The 17,230-nt window shown below is 41.4% G+C and overlaps 1 protein-coding gene across 1 annotated transcript in view; it reads left to right on the top strand.

The window, feature by feature from the left end:
• The window catches only part of LOC111977187 (protein disulfide-isomerase A5-like), a 57,487-nt gene that overhangs the window by 14,961 nt on the left and 25,296 nt on the right, over window positions 1-17,230 (top strand). Inside the window, exons 3-9 of the mRNA XM_024006531.1 lie at window positions 114-201; window positions 8,707-8,790; window positions 8,980-9,025; window positions 10,080-10,172; window positions 11,458-11,518; window positions 13,684-13,751; window positions 16,986-17,077. Of these exons, the coding sequence (XP_023862299.1) occupies window positions 114-201; window positions 8,707-8,790; window positions 8,980-9,025; window positions 10,080-10,172; window positions 11,458-11,518; window positions 13,684-13,751; window positions 16,986-17,077 (532 nt within the window). The remainder of the gene's footprint in view (window positions 1-113; window positions 202-8,706; window positions 8,791-8,979; window positions 9,026-10,079; window positions 10,173-11,457; window positions 11,519-13,683; window positions 13,752-16,985; window positions 17,078-17,230) is intronic.

Genomic DNA, 17,230 nt, shown 5'->3' with positions numbered 1-17,230 from the left:
CAAACCTAATTATAACCTGTTTACTGTGTCTTATAAGGTGACCTGAGTAGTAAAACTGAATTGTGTTTTTGTGAAATATATAACTCCACCCCTCTTATCGTGTGTGTAAACAGCTACCTCCGGGGACTCTAAGTTCAAGCTGCTATCTGACGTGGCCCAGGTCATCAAAGGACAGGGCACCATCGCCTGGGTCAACTGTGGGTAAGTACAAGATTGGTTGATTGACTAATGTATTAATGCATGCTATTCCATGTGTCACACATGTTATATAGTAGTGATGCACCGATATCTGATATTTTCCTTGCCAAGAAAATCAATACCGATTTTAATTTTATTTTAAAAAATTGCAGCCTTTTAAGCATTCTTGTACAGTTATAGATAACACATACACACGGATGTAGCTGTCTAATGCACTGCATCTCAGTGCAAGAGACGTTACTACAGTCCCTGGTTCAAATCCAGGCTGTATAACCTCCGGTCGTGATTGGGAGTCCCATATGGTGGCGCACAATTGGCCCAGCATCGTCCGGGGTAGGCCGTCATTGTAAATAAGAATTTGTTAACTGACTTGCCTAGTTAAATAAAGGTTACACACCACTGACCAAAGTTATTTTGTTGGCATTTATGTATGTCTCCATTACCAGTAAAACATAATCAAAACTTATTTCTTTCACTAACTTGCTGTGCTGTTACGTTCAGTCTCAGCCAGAATTTCATCATACATGTCAAGCAGTGAAGTTTCAGCTCTGCCTGTCCTTGGCCTCTCTTCCTCTGTGTTCACTGTCCGTTTCCATATTGTCCAGCTGTGTATGTAACATTTCAAGTTAACCCTGTTGTCTGCATTGACGTATCGGTGCTTGTACATAGCATCGAGCATGGTGGCGACGCAGTAAAGAGAATGCAACCGAATCGCTTGTTCACAGCCTGTCGGCAGTTTTGTTAAGCAGGCGTTTCAATGCCATGACAGAGGGTATCACGTCTGCTGCAGGTGCAGTTGATGAGCTTATTTCTCACTTCAGTTGTTCGAATGGAGCTAGCTAGTGTGCATGTTTTAAAACGTGTTCTGAAATGCCATTGAAATGACAACCAGCACATTCATGAGCATGCAATACGACTTTGCACAGTGGGACTTTGTACTGAGGAGACTCGGCATGCTCATGGGGCTGATATCACTGGTCCAAATGTCAGTTGTGAAGCTAATAGCAGTGACACCAAAAAAAGTGGATTTATTTATTTAGCAGTGATGCTATTGTTTAAATCCGGTAGGGCGACATCTGAAAAATAGCGCACTTGGTAGTGCGTACCAGTGCTCGACGAGTCGGCGAAAGCCAACATCACCCACGACAGCGAATGGTTGATTGTCAAGGGCAATGAATTCCATTATCTTGGCCTTAATGGATTTTGCCTTTGAGTTGTCTCGCTGAAGTGTTCTTACTTTTTCAAATGACTGCTCGACTTGTTGACTGCTCGATCCACACAGCAGACATTGTGGGCTAGGTTAGGAATGCTGTGTAGTGCTACATTTTACGTGGCGTCATGTACCTACGTTATCGGTATGAATGTCAGCTTTGACATCGGCGTTAAACTAGACATCGGGCCAATGCCGATGTTGTTATTTTTAGCTAATATCGTTCGATTCTGATAAGTTCACTGATATATCGTGAATCCCTAGTATATAGCTTCTAAGAGATTTCCAAGAAGCGTTTTAGGTTATGAAAAATGTCCATGTCCCATTATGCTTCTGAATAACATTTTAGGTTAGAAAAATGTTGAGTCATTCCTCCCAGCTCAGATGTATAGCTATAGGAATGAAGCCGTAAAACCCTCTTTATATGGCTGCCTTGTAATAGCACAGTGAGACAGGCCTGGACTAAGTAATCGATAGCAGCTATTGAAGCCTAGGCCAGCTGAATGCGCTCGTGTTAAATCTCTTTCTACCTATGCCATCATCTCTCCCTGGCACATCCTCCTGAAGTCACAGTGGAGATTAGAGAATAGTTATGCTCATTAAAATAGGGAGTCTCTTTCTCCATATCCTCATTCTGCTGAGGGCTCTATGGCAGATAGCAATAAGGAAACTGCTTTTCAGACCCTACATTTGTGTGTGTTGTATGAATGAGTTATAGGCACTGTTCAGAACACGCTTTCCCGTCCCTGTCTTCCTGAAGCCCATGCAATAGACCTGTCAGGTCTGGTCAGATTAACCATTTGAAACTAAGTCTCTGAAAGTGTTCATACCGGGAGGATCCACCACGTTCCCAAGACACACACTAGAAGAATTGTTTTCCTTAAACATTTCTTTCACTTTTCCCCCCTGCGTGATCCGACCTCTACCCTACATGATTTCCTTCCATTTTATGTTCCCGTGTTTTATTTTTATACCTGTCAACCTCAACTACTTGAGCCATTTCTGTTGCTCGGGCGAAAAGTCTTCAAACAGGACTACAAAAGAATAAAGATCACCCCTCTGACACCTACCACTTAAAGCGTCCCTCAAAGTTTCTCTCAAACCTGTCCAAGATGGATGATGAATAAGGAAAAGTGTCTAAGAACATTGTAGCCTGGTCAGCTGTTTTTATATAGACCTAGAAATATTTACAAGTAGATTTTTTTTCTTCTTTTCCCTGCAGTAAATCTACTGTCAACCCTCTTTCTCCACCGTATGCCTTAATACTGAAGGGTGTGGTGCCTGAGGCTGGTCTAATGGTTAACACTGCCGCCTGCAGCACATACTGTATACAGTATATTACCTTCAGCGAGGGTACGAATCCTGCCCACTACTCTCTGTATCTCCCTCTCTCCCCACTCATCTCAACCATCAGTCCACTCCAAAGAATCTAAAATACTGAAAGGTGTGAAATCTCCTGAAGATCCGCAGAAATTACTGTACATATACCTGTGCCAGAGACCCTTTTCGGGGCCTTAGATGACATGCTTCTTTGCTGCTGTTCAGTCACATAGGTGATGCAGTGCCAGCTGCTAGCTTAGCATTGTGAGTCTGGCGACTGGCTATGGTTTTCCCACCTCCAGTTCTCCACTGGACCAGGTCCAAAACAAAGCTTAGCTGAGCGCTTGGACAGGAAGAGAGACCTCCTCACGAGTGTCAGTATGAGAATGGTGGCCCATGCCAACAGGGGGATGAAAGCCCAGGATGACACACTCACCAGATGACAGGACCTGAGAGATGGCCAACAGTGATGTCAGAGGAACTGGGCAGGAGACAGTGCCAGGTCAGGCATGGATGCCAGACTACAGACGCTGCTGATAAAACAAGAAGATTTGTAACAAAATGACTAGTTTGTTGTTTTTGTTAATGGGCTAATCAATCTCTGACTGCTTGGTGTACAATCAGACTAAATGGTATCCTGAAGGCTCTTCCCAGCAGGAAAGCCACAAGTAGTTTTGCCCACTGGGCTTACTTTTCTGTAGTACTTGTCTCTTACCTATCAATTTGATTTCACCTCTGGAGGTGAATTGCTGACAGTTCCCTCATCACTTACAACTTTTCAAGGAATGTCACCTTTTATTAACACCCCATAACTTCCCACCACTCTCCCTCTTGCCTCTTCCTCCTCCCAACACCCACTGTGTTCCCTCTTCCAACCAACACCCTGTTGTCTGTGTAATTGACTTGACTCTCTCTATGATGCACCTGGGGGGGGGGGCTACACTAAATCACCATTATCAGTGAGTGACATGGCATGAGTCCTGGATTCCTGGTTGTGGGTGGACCTGCTGAGCTTCGCCAAATCTTTCCCACCAGCTGGGGGTTTTGATTGGTCAGTGAGTCAATCTGATTGCTGTGACGACGCCGATGGGTTGAAACAAAGGGCTTTTTAAATTATACTTTAAAAATTATTTTTCTCCCCAATTTTGTGATTTCCAATTACGATATTGTCTCATTGCTGTAACTCCCCACCGGGCTCGGAGAGGCGAAGGTCGAATCATACGTCCCCGAAACATGACCCACCAAACCGCTTCTTGACACCCGCCCGCTTAACCCGGAAGCCAGCTGCACCAATGTGCCGGAGGAAACACCGTCCAACTGATGATTGAAGTCAGCCTGCAGGCGCATGGCCCACCAAAATGAGTCGCTAGAGCGACATAAGTAAAGCTCCCCCGGCCAAACCCTCCCCTAACCTGGACAACGCTGGGCCAATTGTGCACCGCCCTATGGGACTCCTGATCACGGTTGGTTGTGACACAGCATGGGATCGAACCTAGGTCTGTAGTGACACCTCAACTGAGAGGCAAACTAGTCACCTTTCTGCAAAATGATGTTCTGAATCCAAAATAGGTCACCTATGTGATTCGTATAGGTCTGATGAGAAGTTTGGGTAGGTGGGCTTGGGATCACTACTGGCTGTAAGCGAACGAGTGATGCTTGTTTGGAGAAATACTGTCTGTATCCAAGGCTCAGCCAATCATTCACATAACAGAATGCAGCACGCAACTGAAGAGAAGTGACAACCAATTTGCTAGTTACAGCATCCGCACCAGATCTGGAAAGACTGGCTATGGTTTTCCCACCTTCTCCAATGGACCAGGTCCAAAACAAAGCTTAGCTGAGCGCTTGGACAGGGAGAGAGACCTCCTCACGAGTGTCAGTATGAGAACGGTGGCCCATGCCAACAGAGGGATGAAAGCCCATGATGACACACTCACCAGATGACAGGACCTGAGAGAGAGTGGAGAGGCAGTTTGCCAGTTACAGCAGCGCGTCCCCTGAACGGTAATGAAGAGGTAGGTGAGAAGCCTGACCACGGAGACGTGGGTGAGAAGATGAAGCGTACTTTATGAGCTGTAACCGAAAAACTTCTGGCACTTGGAAAGTTTGAGGTGAGGGAGACAGTGTGTTAGCATTGTTAAGTATCTTGCTAGCTGGATCGAATTCTGTTAGCTAGCCAGAGAAATGTTGAGCAACATTAGCCAACTTCTTACGTGTGAAATCCCGTTAACGGGATCGATTTGACAACAGCCAGTGAAAGTGCAGGGCGCCAGAAATCAAATCTCATAATTAAAATTTCTAAAACATACAAGTATTATACACCATTTTAAAGAATCTTGTTAATCACACCAGTGTCTGATTTCAAAAAGGCTTTACGACGAAAGCACCATCTGATTATGTTAGGTCAGCGCCTAGTCACAAACACAGCCATTTTCCAGCCAAAGAGATGAGTCACAAAAAGCAGAAATAGAGAAATTAATCACTAACCTTTGATCTTCATCAGATGGCACTCATAGGACGTCATGTTACACAATGCATGTATGTTTTGTTCGGTAAAGTTCATATTTGTTTACATTGGCGCGTTATGTTCAGTAATGTTTTGCCTCCAAAACATCCGGTGGTTTTGCAGAGAGCCACATCAATTTACAGGAATACTCATCATAAATGTTGATAAATACAAATACATATAAGCATGGAATTAAAGATATACTTCTCCTTAATGCAACCGCTGTGTCAGATTTCAAAAGCTTTATGGCAAAAGCACACCATGCAATAATCTGAGTACAGCGCTCAGGCACCAAAACAAGCCATACAGATACCCGCCATGTTGTGGAGTCAACAAAAGTCAGAAATGGTATTATAAATATTCAGTTACCTTTGATCTTCATCGGAATGCACTCCCAGGAATCCCAGTTCCACAAATGTTTGTTCGATAAAGTCCATTTCTGTCCAAATACCACCTTTTCGTTCGTGAGCACTAAGTCCAGACAAAGTCAAAAGTTCTATTACAGTTCGTAGAAACATGTCAAACGATGTATAGAATCAATCTTTAGGATGTTTTTATCATAAATCTTCAATGTTTCAACCGGACAATTCCTTTGTCTTTAGAAATGAAAAGGAACAGAGCTCGCTCTCACGGCCGCACGCCTGACTTAGCTCATGGCATTCTGCCAGACCCCTTAGTCAAACAGCTCTTATTCGCTCCCCTTTCACAGTAGAAGCCTGAAACAAGGTTCTAAAGACTGTTGACATCTAGCCTTAGGAAGTGCAATCAGACCAAAGTTACACTATCTTGGATAGGCAAAGACTTAACCTACAAACCTCAATGTCCCACTTCCTGTTTGGATTTTCTCAGGTTTTTGCCTGCCATAAGTTCTGTTATACTCAGACATCATTCAAACAGTTTTAGAAACTTCAGAGTGTTTTCTATCCAAATCTAATAATTATATGCATATCTTAGCTTCTGGTRCTGAGTAGCAGGCCGTTTACTCTGGGCAAGCTTTTCATCCGACTGTGAAAATAGCGCCCCCAGCCATAAGAAGTTAACGGATCAAAAATAATTGAGTTTACGGTGTGAAAATTAGCTGGCTAATAAAGTCACAGCTAACGTTAGTTCATCTGACATTCTAATATTAGTAACCTAACCAATTCGCTATAATATTAGCTGTTATACGTCTCCTTGCCTTTCCCCAAGTTATAAAGTGTTAGTTGCTTACTGGACCCTGGCAATCTGTGTGCAATGTTAGTTCGTTAGCTAGTAAACTAGTTACCTACTGTTTTCCCTCTACAGTATGTGGTTATTTTTCAAAGGGAGACATTTTTATTTTTTTTTATTTTTAAATCTTTAAAATGCAATATTCAAGGCACAAATGCATGGCAATATTTAGATTTTGGCCACTAGAGGGCAGCAGTGTATGTGCAACATTTTAGACTGATCCAATGAAACATTGCATGTCTGTTCAAAATGTTCTATCAAGAGTGCCTAATTGGTTTATTAGGGTCTCCTGCTCCAGCTCTGCTACATTTTCAAGTTCGTACTGTGCACTCTCCTCAAACAATATCATGGTATTCTTTCACCTTGCTAGCTACTGTAAATTGGACAGTGCAGTTAGATTAACAAGAATCTAAGCTTTCTGCCCATATCAGATATGTATATGTCAAATTTTCTTGGTACTTAAAACATCATGCTAATCCCATTAGCGCATGTTAGCTCAACTGTCCCGTGGGGTGGACACCGATAAACAAGTGGAATCAGGTATCAAGTGTAGCTGGGCCTGGCTTGAGCTGGATGCCACTATATATATAGTGGAGGTGAAAGGAACATCATATTCTTTCTCACTTTTTCAATACACTGGATTAAAAGGGGTATGCCAGGTGTACTCTCTGCATGAATGAGATCAATTATGCCGCCACCAAAGGGTATCATGCTCTGCTGGCACATTGTACACTTTCTGCCTGTGGATGTCTGTTCTACAATGTAATAATATGCAGTGTAGCCCAAAGATGTGTTGAACTTGACAGTAACATGTGTGAGGGGGGATTATGACATGTTTTACTCTGAAAGTTATTTTTGCACACCTGTGGACTTGATCGATGTCTACTATAGTGGCCACTATAATAGAGCAAAATAGAATGCCTGTTTTGTTACATTCTATTTTTACTTTTAAGATGTTTTTTCCCAAGTGCAATATTTAGGTGTGTGTGGTCTGTTAAGGATGTCATGGCTAACTTCAATATTAGTGTATTTTTTTTTCTTAAGACTTGAGTGTCATTTGCAGTAAAGTCTAGGCAACAAATAACATTGGATTGCTTTCTTTAAAAAAAAAATGTTTTTGTTAGCTTTGAGTTAGGTTCACATTAACCACTATTTTATACTCAGACTGATCATGTAGATCATTTTTGTTTTTTAATTAGTTAAAACGTGCATTTCCCCCTAGCAAGGATTTTTTTTTACATGTTTCAGTGCTTCAGTTTTGCTCTGAGGTTGGGACCCCTAGCTCACCAACACTACCTCACTCAGAAATGCAGTACTTGGTGACCTCCTGTAGCATTGTTTGCACAGAGTGGGGAAATGGTCTACATTACACCACTTGAGATTTAATGTCCAATCTCTCTTATCCAAAGGACATTATATAAGATTGTCCCAAATGGCACCCTATTCCCTATGTAGTGCATTACTTTGCACCTGGGCCCTGGTCAAAAGTAGGTCACTATAAGGAATAGGGTGCCATTTCATCATTACACTTGGTGTGTGTCCCAAGTCTACCATCGCCACCTGACAGAGACAAATACCCTTCTTCCTCCTGCTCCAGCTCTGCATTGAGACAATTTCTCCTGGCAGACAATGGGCTCTCTGCCACATATGTATCACTAATAATGGTGTCTCTTTTTATCTTAAAGGACAGAGCGCTGGATATATTTTGCTGATGGGGGGGCCTGTGCTGTCAGAGTTGCAATTTAATTCCATCTCTTCCATTAGCTTAGGGCATAGCTCTGCTCTAGGTAGATGGCCAGTCTCTCTGTCGCTCTGTGTACTTATGTAATTCATTTCCATGCTCATTGTCAGTGGAGAGAAGGGGAGTTATTGTCAAGAGACCTGTGCTTGCATTGTGAATGTGTGGGTGGCTGGATATATAGGAAGAGTGTGTGCATTTCTCTAAAGATGGTACCTCTTCAATTACAAAAGTGAGGCTCAATGTACTTATGTAGATTTGTGTTTACATACACCAGTCTAATCAACCTCCTCTCCATAGATCAGTGTCTGTATATTAGAGCCCGACCGATATATCAGTTCACCGACATGAGTGTTTGTTGACAGAATTATTTTTTATGTTAAATGACGAGTAATGTCTTTGCAGAAATCTTATTACCAAGTCTCGATGCTGTGAATATTAATTCCACATATCCCTTTGGAACCTCAGCTATTGTTGTCGTTAACATTTCTCTCTCATTCTCTCTCATTCTCTCTCTTCTCTCAGGGATTCAGAGGGTCGTAAACTGTGTAAGAAAGTGAAGGTAGATCCCAGCACAAAAAGTGGTGGAGCAGAACTCCTGCATTATAAGTGAGTAGCTCAACGGTAACATGTACCTCATTGTTTTACTGTATGTCCAGGGGCTTGTGTCGCAGAGAAGTGATGCCACCTGTCAGAAGAGAATGACATGTATAAATGTTCTCTAGGGAGTCATGCCATGCTAAACAAAAAGTCATCTACTTCTCGTCCCTGATTGAGCAATGTGCTTGTCTCTTGCAGAGATGGGACATTCCATACAGAATACAACAGGCCTGCTACATACAAGGTAATTACTGACTCACTCATTGTCCCCCAAGGTCTCAATCATAATAGAATGTATTTATTTCAATGACGTCTTCCTTAATGAGTCAACAGTACAGTAATTAATATGAAACATTGCAATTATTCAAGTAACATTTGTTTCCTGGTTAAATTAATGGGGGTTCATTGTCTCCTTCTGTATTACCATGGTTCTCTTCCTACATGATGATGCCAATTGGACTGAGTTCTGCTTAGTCAAGACTTGATAATCCAATGGGTTTATGAGTGCTTTATAATCAGGGCGCTGGCATAAGAGTATCTGGAGTAATGGAGTGCTCTGCTATGGGGTTGACCTTGATGTCTCTCTGGACTGGCTGGTCCAGCCCATTGGCAGGGAATGAGCCTGTGAGCACATCAAGACTGATGGACATTAAGAAAGCTGTCTTGTCATAATGTAAAGGGTCCCCCCTTTTAAACTCAACATTGATGGTCGTTTGTCAGTCTGGTTGCTCGTCTTGTATTAAAGGTACTGTCTGCACTATTAGGACTGGCCTTTGATAGACATCTATAATCTGAACATGTTAGTAGTAGCCTAGTTGGTCATGATATGTTAAGATGGGGGTAATCTCACTAAGGTATTTATAGAATTCATTCTTCAAAATCAAGGAATATGTTTCATTATTTAACTGCTGTGTCATTGTCAGTATAAGTATGTCTGAACAGAAGAGGAGCAGTGTATTAGTTAGGGGTGAATGTTTCCTGTCCTACCTTCTGTTGTCTCTGGAGGCATATGGCTCTTCATGTTGGTCTGGAAGGCTTATCAAACTCATTATGAACGTGGGGAAATTGCTTACATGGTTTCTTTGCGCTGGATGGATGAACATTGAGATGGAAGTTAATACCATCTGCCATCTATTAGAACTCCTCCTGTTCGGTTTAATATGGAGACTGGGATAAATGATGGAAAGTCTCTGTTTAGCACTATGTCTAGACTCTTGGGTTAACATCACGTTAATCTGTTACAGTATGCTAAATGTTGTTTAGACTCTCTCTCTCTTTCACGCGCTCCTTCTCTCCAGTCCATGGTGGCGTTTTTAAAAGACCCCACAGGAGCCCCTCTTTGGGAGGAGAACCCAGAAGCTAAAGATGTTGTTCATGTAGAAACTGAGAAAGTAAGTACAGAAACGACACCTTGTCTTACAACAAGGTGCATCTGCATGGTCATGTTTTTACTGGCACGATATGGACATTATTTTCAGTTCAGAACAGAAATGGGTTGAGATGGCAGACCTGGGTTAAAATAGGCATATTTGTATTAAATACTTTTCGATGTATTTTCAAATAGTGTGGCTGAAATCAACTACTTCTATTTGAAAGAATATAAAAAAATCCTTTAAATGGCTTACTATTTGCAAATACATTATTTTAAATACCCCTAGGACAAACAGACCTGGGTTCAAATGCATGGAGTATTTAAATATTTGTATTTTCAAATGCATGGAGTATTTAAATATTTGTATTTTCAAATGCATGGCAACTTTCCAGCTGTATTTCCAAATACATTCAGATTTTCAAGTACTTGTATTTTCAAATATCAAAATACTTACTTCTAAATGCCTTTTGAAACCAATTTGAAAATCCCTAAATAGTATTTGAAGCCAGGTCTCAATTACCATTACCATCAACCCACAGACCAATGCCTTAACATCCCTTCAAAGTTGTGAGCCGAGAGATTCTGTCCACTCTACCCTCCCACCTTGATGCATCCTAAGCTAACAACACAGATCAATATATGAACAACACATAAAAGTAGACTAGACCAGAAAGCTGCATCTCTGCAGTTCACTTCCGTTGAGTTCAAACACAATCTATTAATGGGGAGTTGGTCTGACTGCAGTCGGCACTCTGACAGCTCTCCAACAACGAGGCTGACGCTCCATCAGAACCCAGCTCTACGCACAACCCACACACAAAGGAAAGTTATTTTGATTACTTGAGATCCTATTTTGTACTCACCTACTTGGTGGCGTACCATGCCTGGGGGTGTCAGCAGTTTCTACTGAATGAGAGTTTCAGGAAGTGACGAGGAAGGATGACTAAAGAAGAGGGTGAGCTCTTCTCCTGTTAAGTGAAGACTGATCTCCTTCTCTCTATCAAAGGCATCTATTCCAACACTGTCTACTTCTGATGGTGTATTGATGAGCAAGTTTGTCAGTATTAGTGTTCTTATGATAACTCTTGGCGTTTTTGTCAGACACGCACAATTTCCGTCTTTAATGAGGGACTCGCGTCATGTCGGAAAAAAACAAACTCTTGGTTTTAAAGATGACACAGGTCGCTTTGATTTTAGTGACCCATATGAAGCCACATATGCTGAGGGAAAAGGACAGTTCACATTGTGCACGATGACCTCTGAGATCACTAGTTCTACTATTTCTCACTACTTTTCTCACTCAGTACTTCAGAAAGCTTCTGAAGAGGGAGGAGAGGCCGATCCTCATGATGCTCTACGCCCCATGTGAGTCATCACACACACACACCTGATTTCACTTATTTACTTCTGATAAGCGCTCCTACCAATGCAGTTTAGAGTAAGGATAAGAGCAAATGGCTCCTATTGGTATATCATATTTTATGATTTGCGTAGAATATACAGTACCAGTCAAAAGTTTGGACACCTGCTCATTCCAGGGTTTTTCTTTATTTTTACTATTTTCTGCATTGTAAAATAATAGTGTAGACAAATTGAGATCACGCCTATGGAATCATGTAGTAACCAAAAGTGTAAAACAAATCAAAATATATTTGAGATTCTTCAAAGTAGCCACCCTTTGCCTTAACAGCTTTGCACACTTGGCATTCTCTCAACCAGCTTCACCTGGAATTATTTTCCAACTGTCTTGAAGGAGTTCCCACATGCTTTGCACTTGTTGGCTGCTTTTCCGTCACTCTGCGGGCCAACTCATCCCAAACCATCTCAATTGGGTTGAGCTCCGGTGATTGTAGAGGCCAAGTCATCTGATGCAGCACATCATTCTCCTTCTTGGTCAAATAGCCGTTACACATCCTGGAGGTGTGTTGGGTCATTGTTCTTTTGAAAAACAAATGATAGTCCCACTAAGCTCAAACCAGATGGGATGGCATAATGCTGTGGTAGCCATGCTGGTTAAGTGTGTCTTGACTTCTAAATAAATCACCGACAGTGTTTTCAGCAAAGCACCCATCACACCACCATGCTTCACCTCCTACTCAACGTCTTACAAAGACACAGCTGTTGGTTCCAATCTCAAATTTGGACTCATCAGATCAAAGGACAGATTTCCACCGGTCTAATGTCCATGCCTGTGTTTCTTGGCCCAAGCAAGTCTCTTCTTATTAGTGTCCTTTAGTAGTGGTTTCTTTGCAGCAATTCCACCATGAAGGCCTGACACACGCAGTCTCTTCTGAACAGATGATGTTGGTGTGCATGTTGAACTCTGAAGCATTTATTTGGGCTGCAATTTGAGGCTGGTAACTCTAATGAACTTATCCTCTGCAGCAGAGGTAACACTGGGTCTTCCTTTCCTGTGGTGGTCCTCATGAGAGCCAGTTTCATCATTGAGCTTGATGGTTTTGGGGACTGCACATGAAGAAACGTTCAAAGTTCTTGACATTTTCCAAATTGACTAACCATGTCTGTCGTTTCTCTTTGTTTATTTGATCTGTTCTTACCATAATATGGACTTTGATTTGGTCTTAACAAATAGGGCTATATTCTGTATACCACCCCTACCTTGTCACAACTCAACTGATTAGCTCAAATGCATCAAAGGAAAGAAATTCCACGAATGAACTTTTAACATCTGTTAATTGAAATGGATTCCAGGTGAATATCTCAAGTTGGTTGAGAGAATTCCAAGAGTGCAAAGCTGTCATCAAGGCAAAGGGTGGCTACTTTCAAGAATCTCAAATATAAAATATATTTTGATTTGTTTAACACTATTTTTGATTACTACATGATTTCATCGTTTTGATATTTTCACTATTCTACAATGTAAAAAAACAAAGAAACCCTGGACTGAGTAGGTGTCAACTTTTTACTGGTACTGTACATCAGTGAACTTCGTCAAGATGAGAAACGAAACTTAAATCTTGTCCCAAATGGCACCCTATGCGCTTCATTGGGAATTAGGGTGCCATTTGGGACTTAGTCTTACACTAAGCAGAGTTTTGGGAAGTGATGTGGTGGTAAAGGGAAGTCCCTTAAGGCTCTAGGATTTTTCCTTTTCCCTCAGTGCTAGACTCTACCATTGCAGCTTGTCATTGATTTTGATAATCAGGTATTTATTGAATTAAATCGTTCATGAAATGTTCAACCAGGCTCCTCTGGCCAAATTGGAAGCTCCAGATAGTATTTATACTTTAAGAATAAATACTATTTCCAACTTTGTCATGAAGATTAAATCTTAACAGTTGTATAAAGGAAAAACACTGGGTCCTTGGAATGAATGGTAATATTGCAGTATTATTTGTATTGCATTGGTTCCATCTTGATAAATCATGCACTACTACAAAGTTATGTTCATATTTATTGGTCCCTTGATAGAATGATGAAATGATCCTTTTATTCAGTATGTTGACTAGCTGACTGAGTGATGAGTCCTTAGAGTGCTTCTGTAATGTCTTCTGTTATTTCTCCTACAGGGTGTGGTGTCTGTAAGAGGATGCAGCCCGTATTTCAACAGGCAGCTACAGAGACCAAGGGTAAATTTGTAAGTAAACTCCTCATTTTCATTGCTTGATAATCTTAATACGTTGTTGCCTGCCTCTGAATTCGTTTTTGGGTTAGTTGTCAAGTAGTTATGTCCCAACATTCTCAGTTCTAAGACAGCTCAAATCCGTTCATCCAGTCAAATTTAATAAACGTATTCAATTGCTTGCCTGTCTACCATAGCCCCTCTTCTTGGTAAAAAGCTATTTTGAATGCACTGAGATCTCTTAAGTGATCATGGTTAAAGGGATACTTCAGGAGTTTGGCGATTTAAGCACTTTATCTACACTACCAGTCAAAAATTTGGACACCTACACATTCATTGGTTTTTCTTTATTACTATTTTCTACATTGTGCAAGAATAGTGAAGACATCAAATTATGAAATAACACGCATAGAATCATGTAGTAACCAAAAAAGTGTAAAACAAATCAAAAAATATATTTGAGATTCTTGAAAGTAGCCTTGACAACTTTGCACACTCTTGGCATTCTGTCAACTAGCTTCATGAGGAATGCTTTTCCAACAATCTTGGAGTTCCCACATGCTGAGCTCTTGTTGGCTGCTTTTCCTTCACTCTGCGGTCCAAACCATCTCAATTGGGTCGAGGTCAGTGATTTGTGGAGGCCAGGTCATCTGATGCAGCACATCACTCTCCTCCTTGGTCAAATAGCCCTTACACAGCCTGGAGGTGTGTTTTGGTTATTGTCCTGTTGAAAAACAAATGATAGTCCCACTAAGCGCAAATTAGATGGGATGGTGTATTGCTGCAGAATGCTGTGGTAGCCATGCTGGTTAACTGTGCCTTGAATTCTAAATAAATCACATACTGTGTCACCAGCAATGCACCATAATACCTCTTCCTTCCTTCACGGTGGGAACCACATGCAGAGATAATCCGTTCACCTACTCTGCATCTCAAAGACATGGCGGTTAAAACCAAAAATCTCAAATTTGGACTCATCAGACCAGGACAGATTTCCACCGGTCTAATGTCCATTGCTCATGTTTCTTGGCCCAAATATGTATTTTTGGTGTCCTTTTAGTAGTGATTTATTTGCAGCAATTTGACATGAAGGCCTGATTCATGCAGTCTCCTCTGAACTGTTGATGTGTCTTACTTGAACTCTGTGACGCTTTTATTTGGGCTGCAATTTCTGAGGCTGGTAACTAATGAACTTATTCTCTGCAGCAGGGGTAACTCTGGGTCTTCCTTTCCTGTGGCAGTACTCAGAGCCAGTTTCATCATAGAGCTTGATGGTTTTTGTGACTGCACTTGGAAAATGTCAAGAACTTTGAAAGTTTCTTCGACTTGACTGACCTTCATGTCTTATAGTAATGATGGACTGTAGTTTCTCTTTGCTTATTTGATCTGTTTTTGCCATAATATGGACATGATCTTTTACCAAATAGGACTGTCTTCTGTATACCACCCCTACCTTGTCACAACACAACTGATTGGCTCAAACGCATTAAAAAGGAAAGAAAGTCCACAAATTTAACTTTTAACCTGTTAATTGAAATGCATTCCAGGTGACTACCTCATGAAGCTGTTTGAGAGAATGCCAAGAGTGCAAAGCTGTCATCATGGCAAATGGTGGCTACTTTTTTTTTCGTTACTACATGATTCCATATACATGTTATTTCATTGTTTTGATGTCTTCACTACTTTTTTACAGTGTAAAGAAAAACCTTGGAATGAGTAGGTGTCAACTTTTGACTGGTACTGTACGTCATCAGAGAACTGTCAAGATGGGAAATTAAACTTATGACCTGTCCCAAATGGCACCCTATGCCCTTCATAGTGCCCTACTTCTGACAAAGTAAGCAGAGTTTTGGGAAGTGATGTGGTGGTAGAGATGTCCCTTAATGATCTCTAGGATTTTTCCTACAATGTAGAATAAAGGAAAAACCGATAAATGAGTTAACATTTGACTGGTACTATACCGCCCAACCCTACTCTGGGGAAGTATCTAGATTTTCATACGGTCTTACTTTTTCTGTACCATACGTGTGTGTGTGTGTGTGTGTGTGTGTGTGTGTGTGTGTATATATATATGTATATGTATATGTATATATGTGTATATGTATATATGTGTATATGTATATATATGGTATTACCGAATGCACAGCTGGGCGCTAATTCTAAAAGAATATATAAAATAACATTATTTTATTTTGGGGGGTGCACAAAACAATTTAGGCAACGGGGCTCTTGGGCTGAAATTAAACATCTCAACAAAGAGGTGGACTAGAGTCAACCACAGATTTAAATCACGTAAGAAACCCCCATGTGACCACCTAGAAAAACAAAGACAGGGTGTTTTAACACGCTCATCCTCAAGCAAAGCAGGCACAGCAGAAAGTCGGAGGGGAGAAAATACACCCAGCCACCGCTTAGAAACACACCTTGCTGCATGATTCATCTTTTGTAAGAAACTGTTCACAGCCGAGGCTCTGAAGGGAGAAAGTACACCCAGTGTTTAAACATACAGGAGAGGCTTCTTCTAGAGAAAACAATGTAATCACTCCGTGTGTGTGCCTCATGGAAAAGAATGGGTTCTAATTGAAGGTGTTGTTGAGTGCATCCCAAATACCACCCTATTCCCTATAAAGTGCCTACATGCCCAGGTCAAAAGTAGTACACTGTATAGGGTGCTATTTGGGACACATACGTTGTCTGATTTCAGCAAGGCAGGCTGAGTGAATAAATGAAGTCTCTTGTTTAGAGATTTGCATAATAGATGCATTTAGCTCTCGTACACACATGTGGAGTGTTCCGTTTTGGCTGTGTGGTGTGCGAAAAGTGATTTTTGTTGCGCAAACAATGGTCATCCGATCCAACACCTTCTTCCCTATATCATTACAGATGTAGGAAGAGGAGATTATTTCTCCTGAAGATTATTTTAGTTCCTCATCAAGCTTGAGTATGTGCCAAATTGAGTCGACACCCAAGTAATGAAACATTCACATTATGAAGGCAGGGAACCTCACAGATTTGAAATGGATATGGCAGATGAGTTGCTTTGAGGTTTTTGAATTGCCCTTTGGAAGCTAACCTAGGTAGATTATTACCATGCATATTTCATTGTCCCCTTTCATCTAACATCTGGTTTTCATGTGTCATTCTGTTTACATGGTTTCCCCTCCTTTTTGTCATCTTCATTTAGTGGAACTTTGTGTTTCTATGATGAATAAACTGTGTGTGTGCACGCTCCCTGTGTCTGGTCTTTAGGTGCTGGCTGGGATGAACGTGCACCCAGCGGAGTTTGATGGCCTCAAGCAGGAGTACAACGTCAAGGGCTACCCAACCTTCTGCTACTTCAAGTGAGTCTCTATGACTATAGGCCACCGTAAATACACACACACACACACACACACACACACACACACACACACACACACACACACACACAACACTCAATCACTCATACTGTTTCCATTAACAGGCGAGCCTAGTTGTGGTCAATTTGCAGTGTA

This window comes from Salvelinus sp. IW2-2015, linkage group LG2 (genome assembly GCF_002910315.2).
Source record: "Salvelinus sp. IW2-2015 linkage group LG2, ASM291031v2, whole genome shotgun sequence".
Classification (NCBI taxonomy): Eukaryota; Metazoa; Chordata; class Actinopteri; order Salmoniformes; family Salmonidae; genus Salvelinus; species Salvelinus sp. IW2-2015.
The sequence above is the reverse complement of the archived record's forward strand: the minus strand, read 5'-3'. Positions and strand labels throughout refer to the sequence as shown.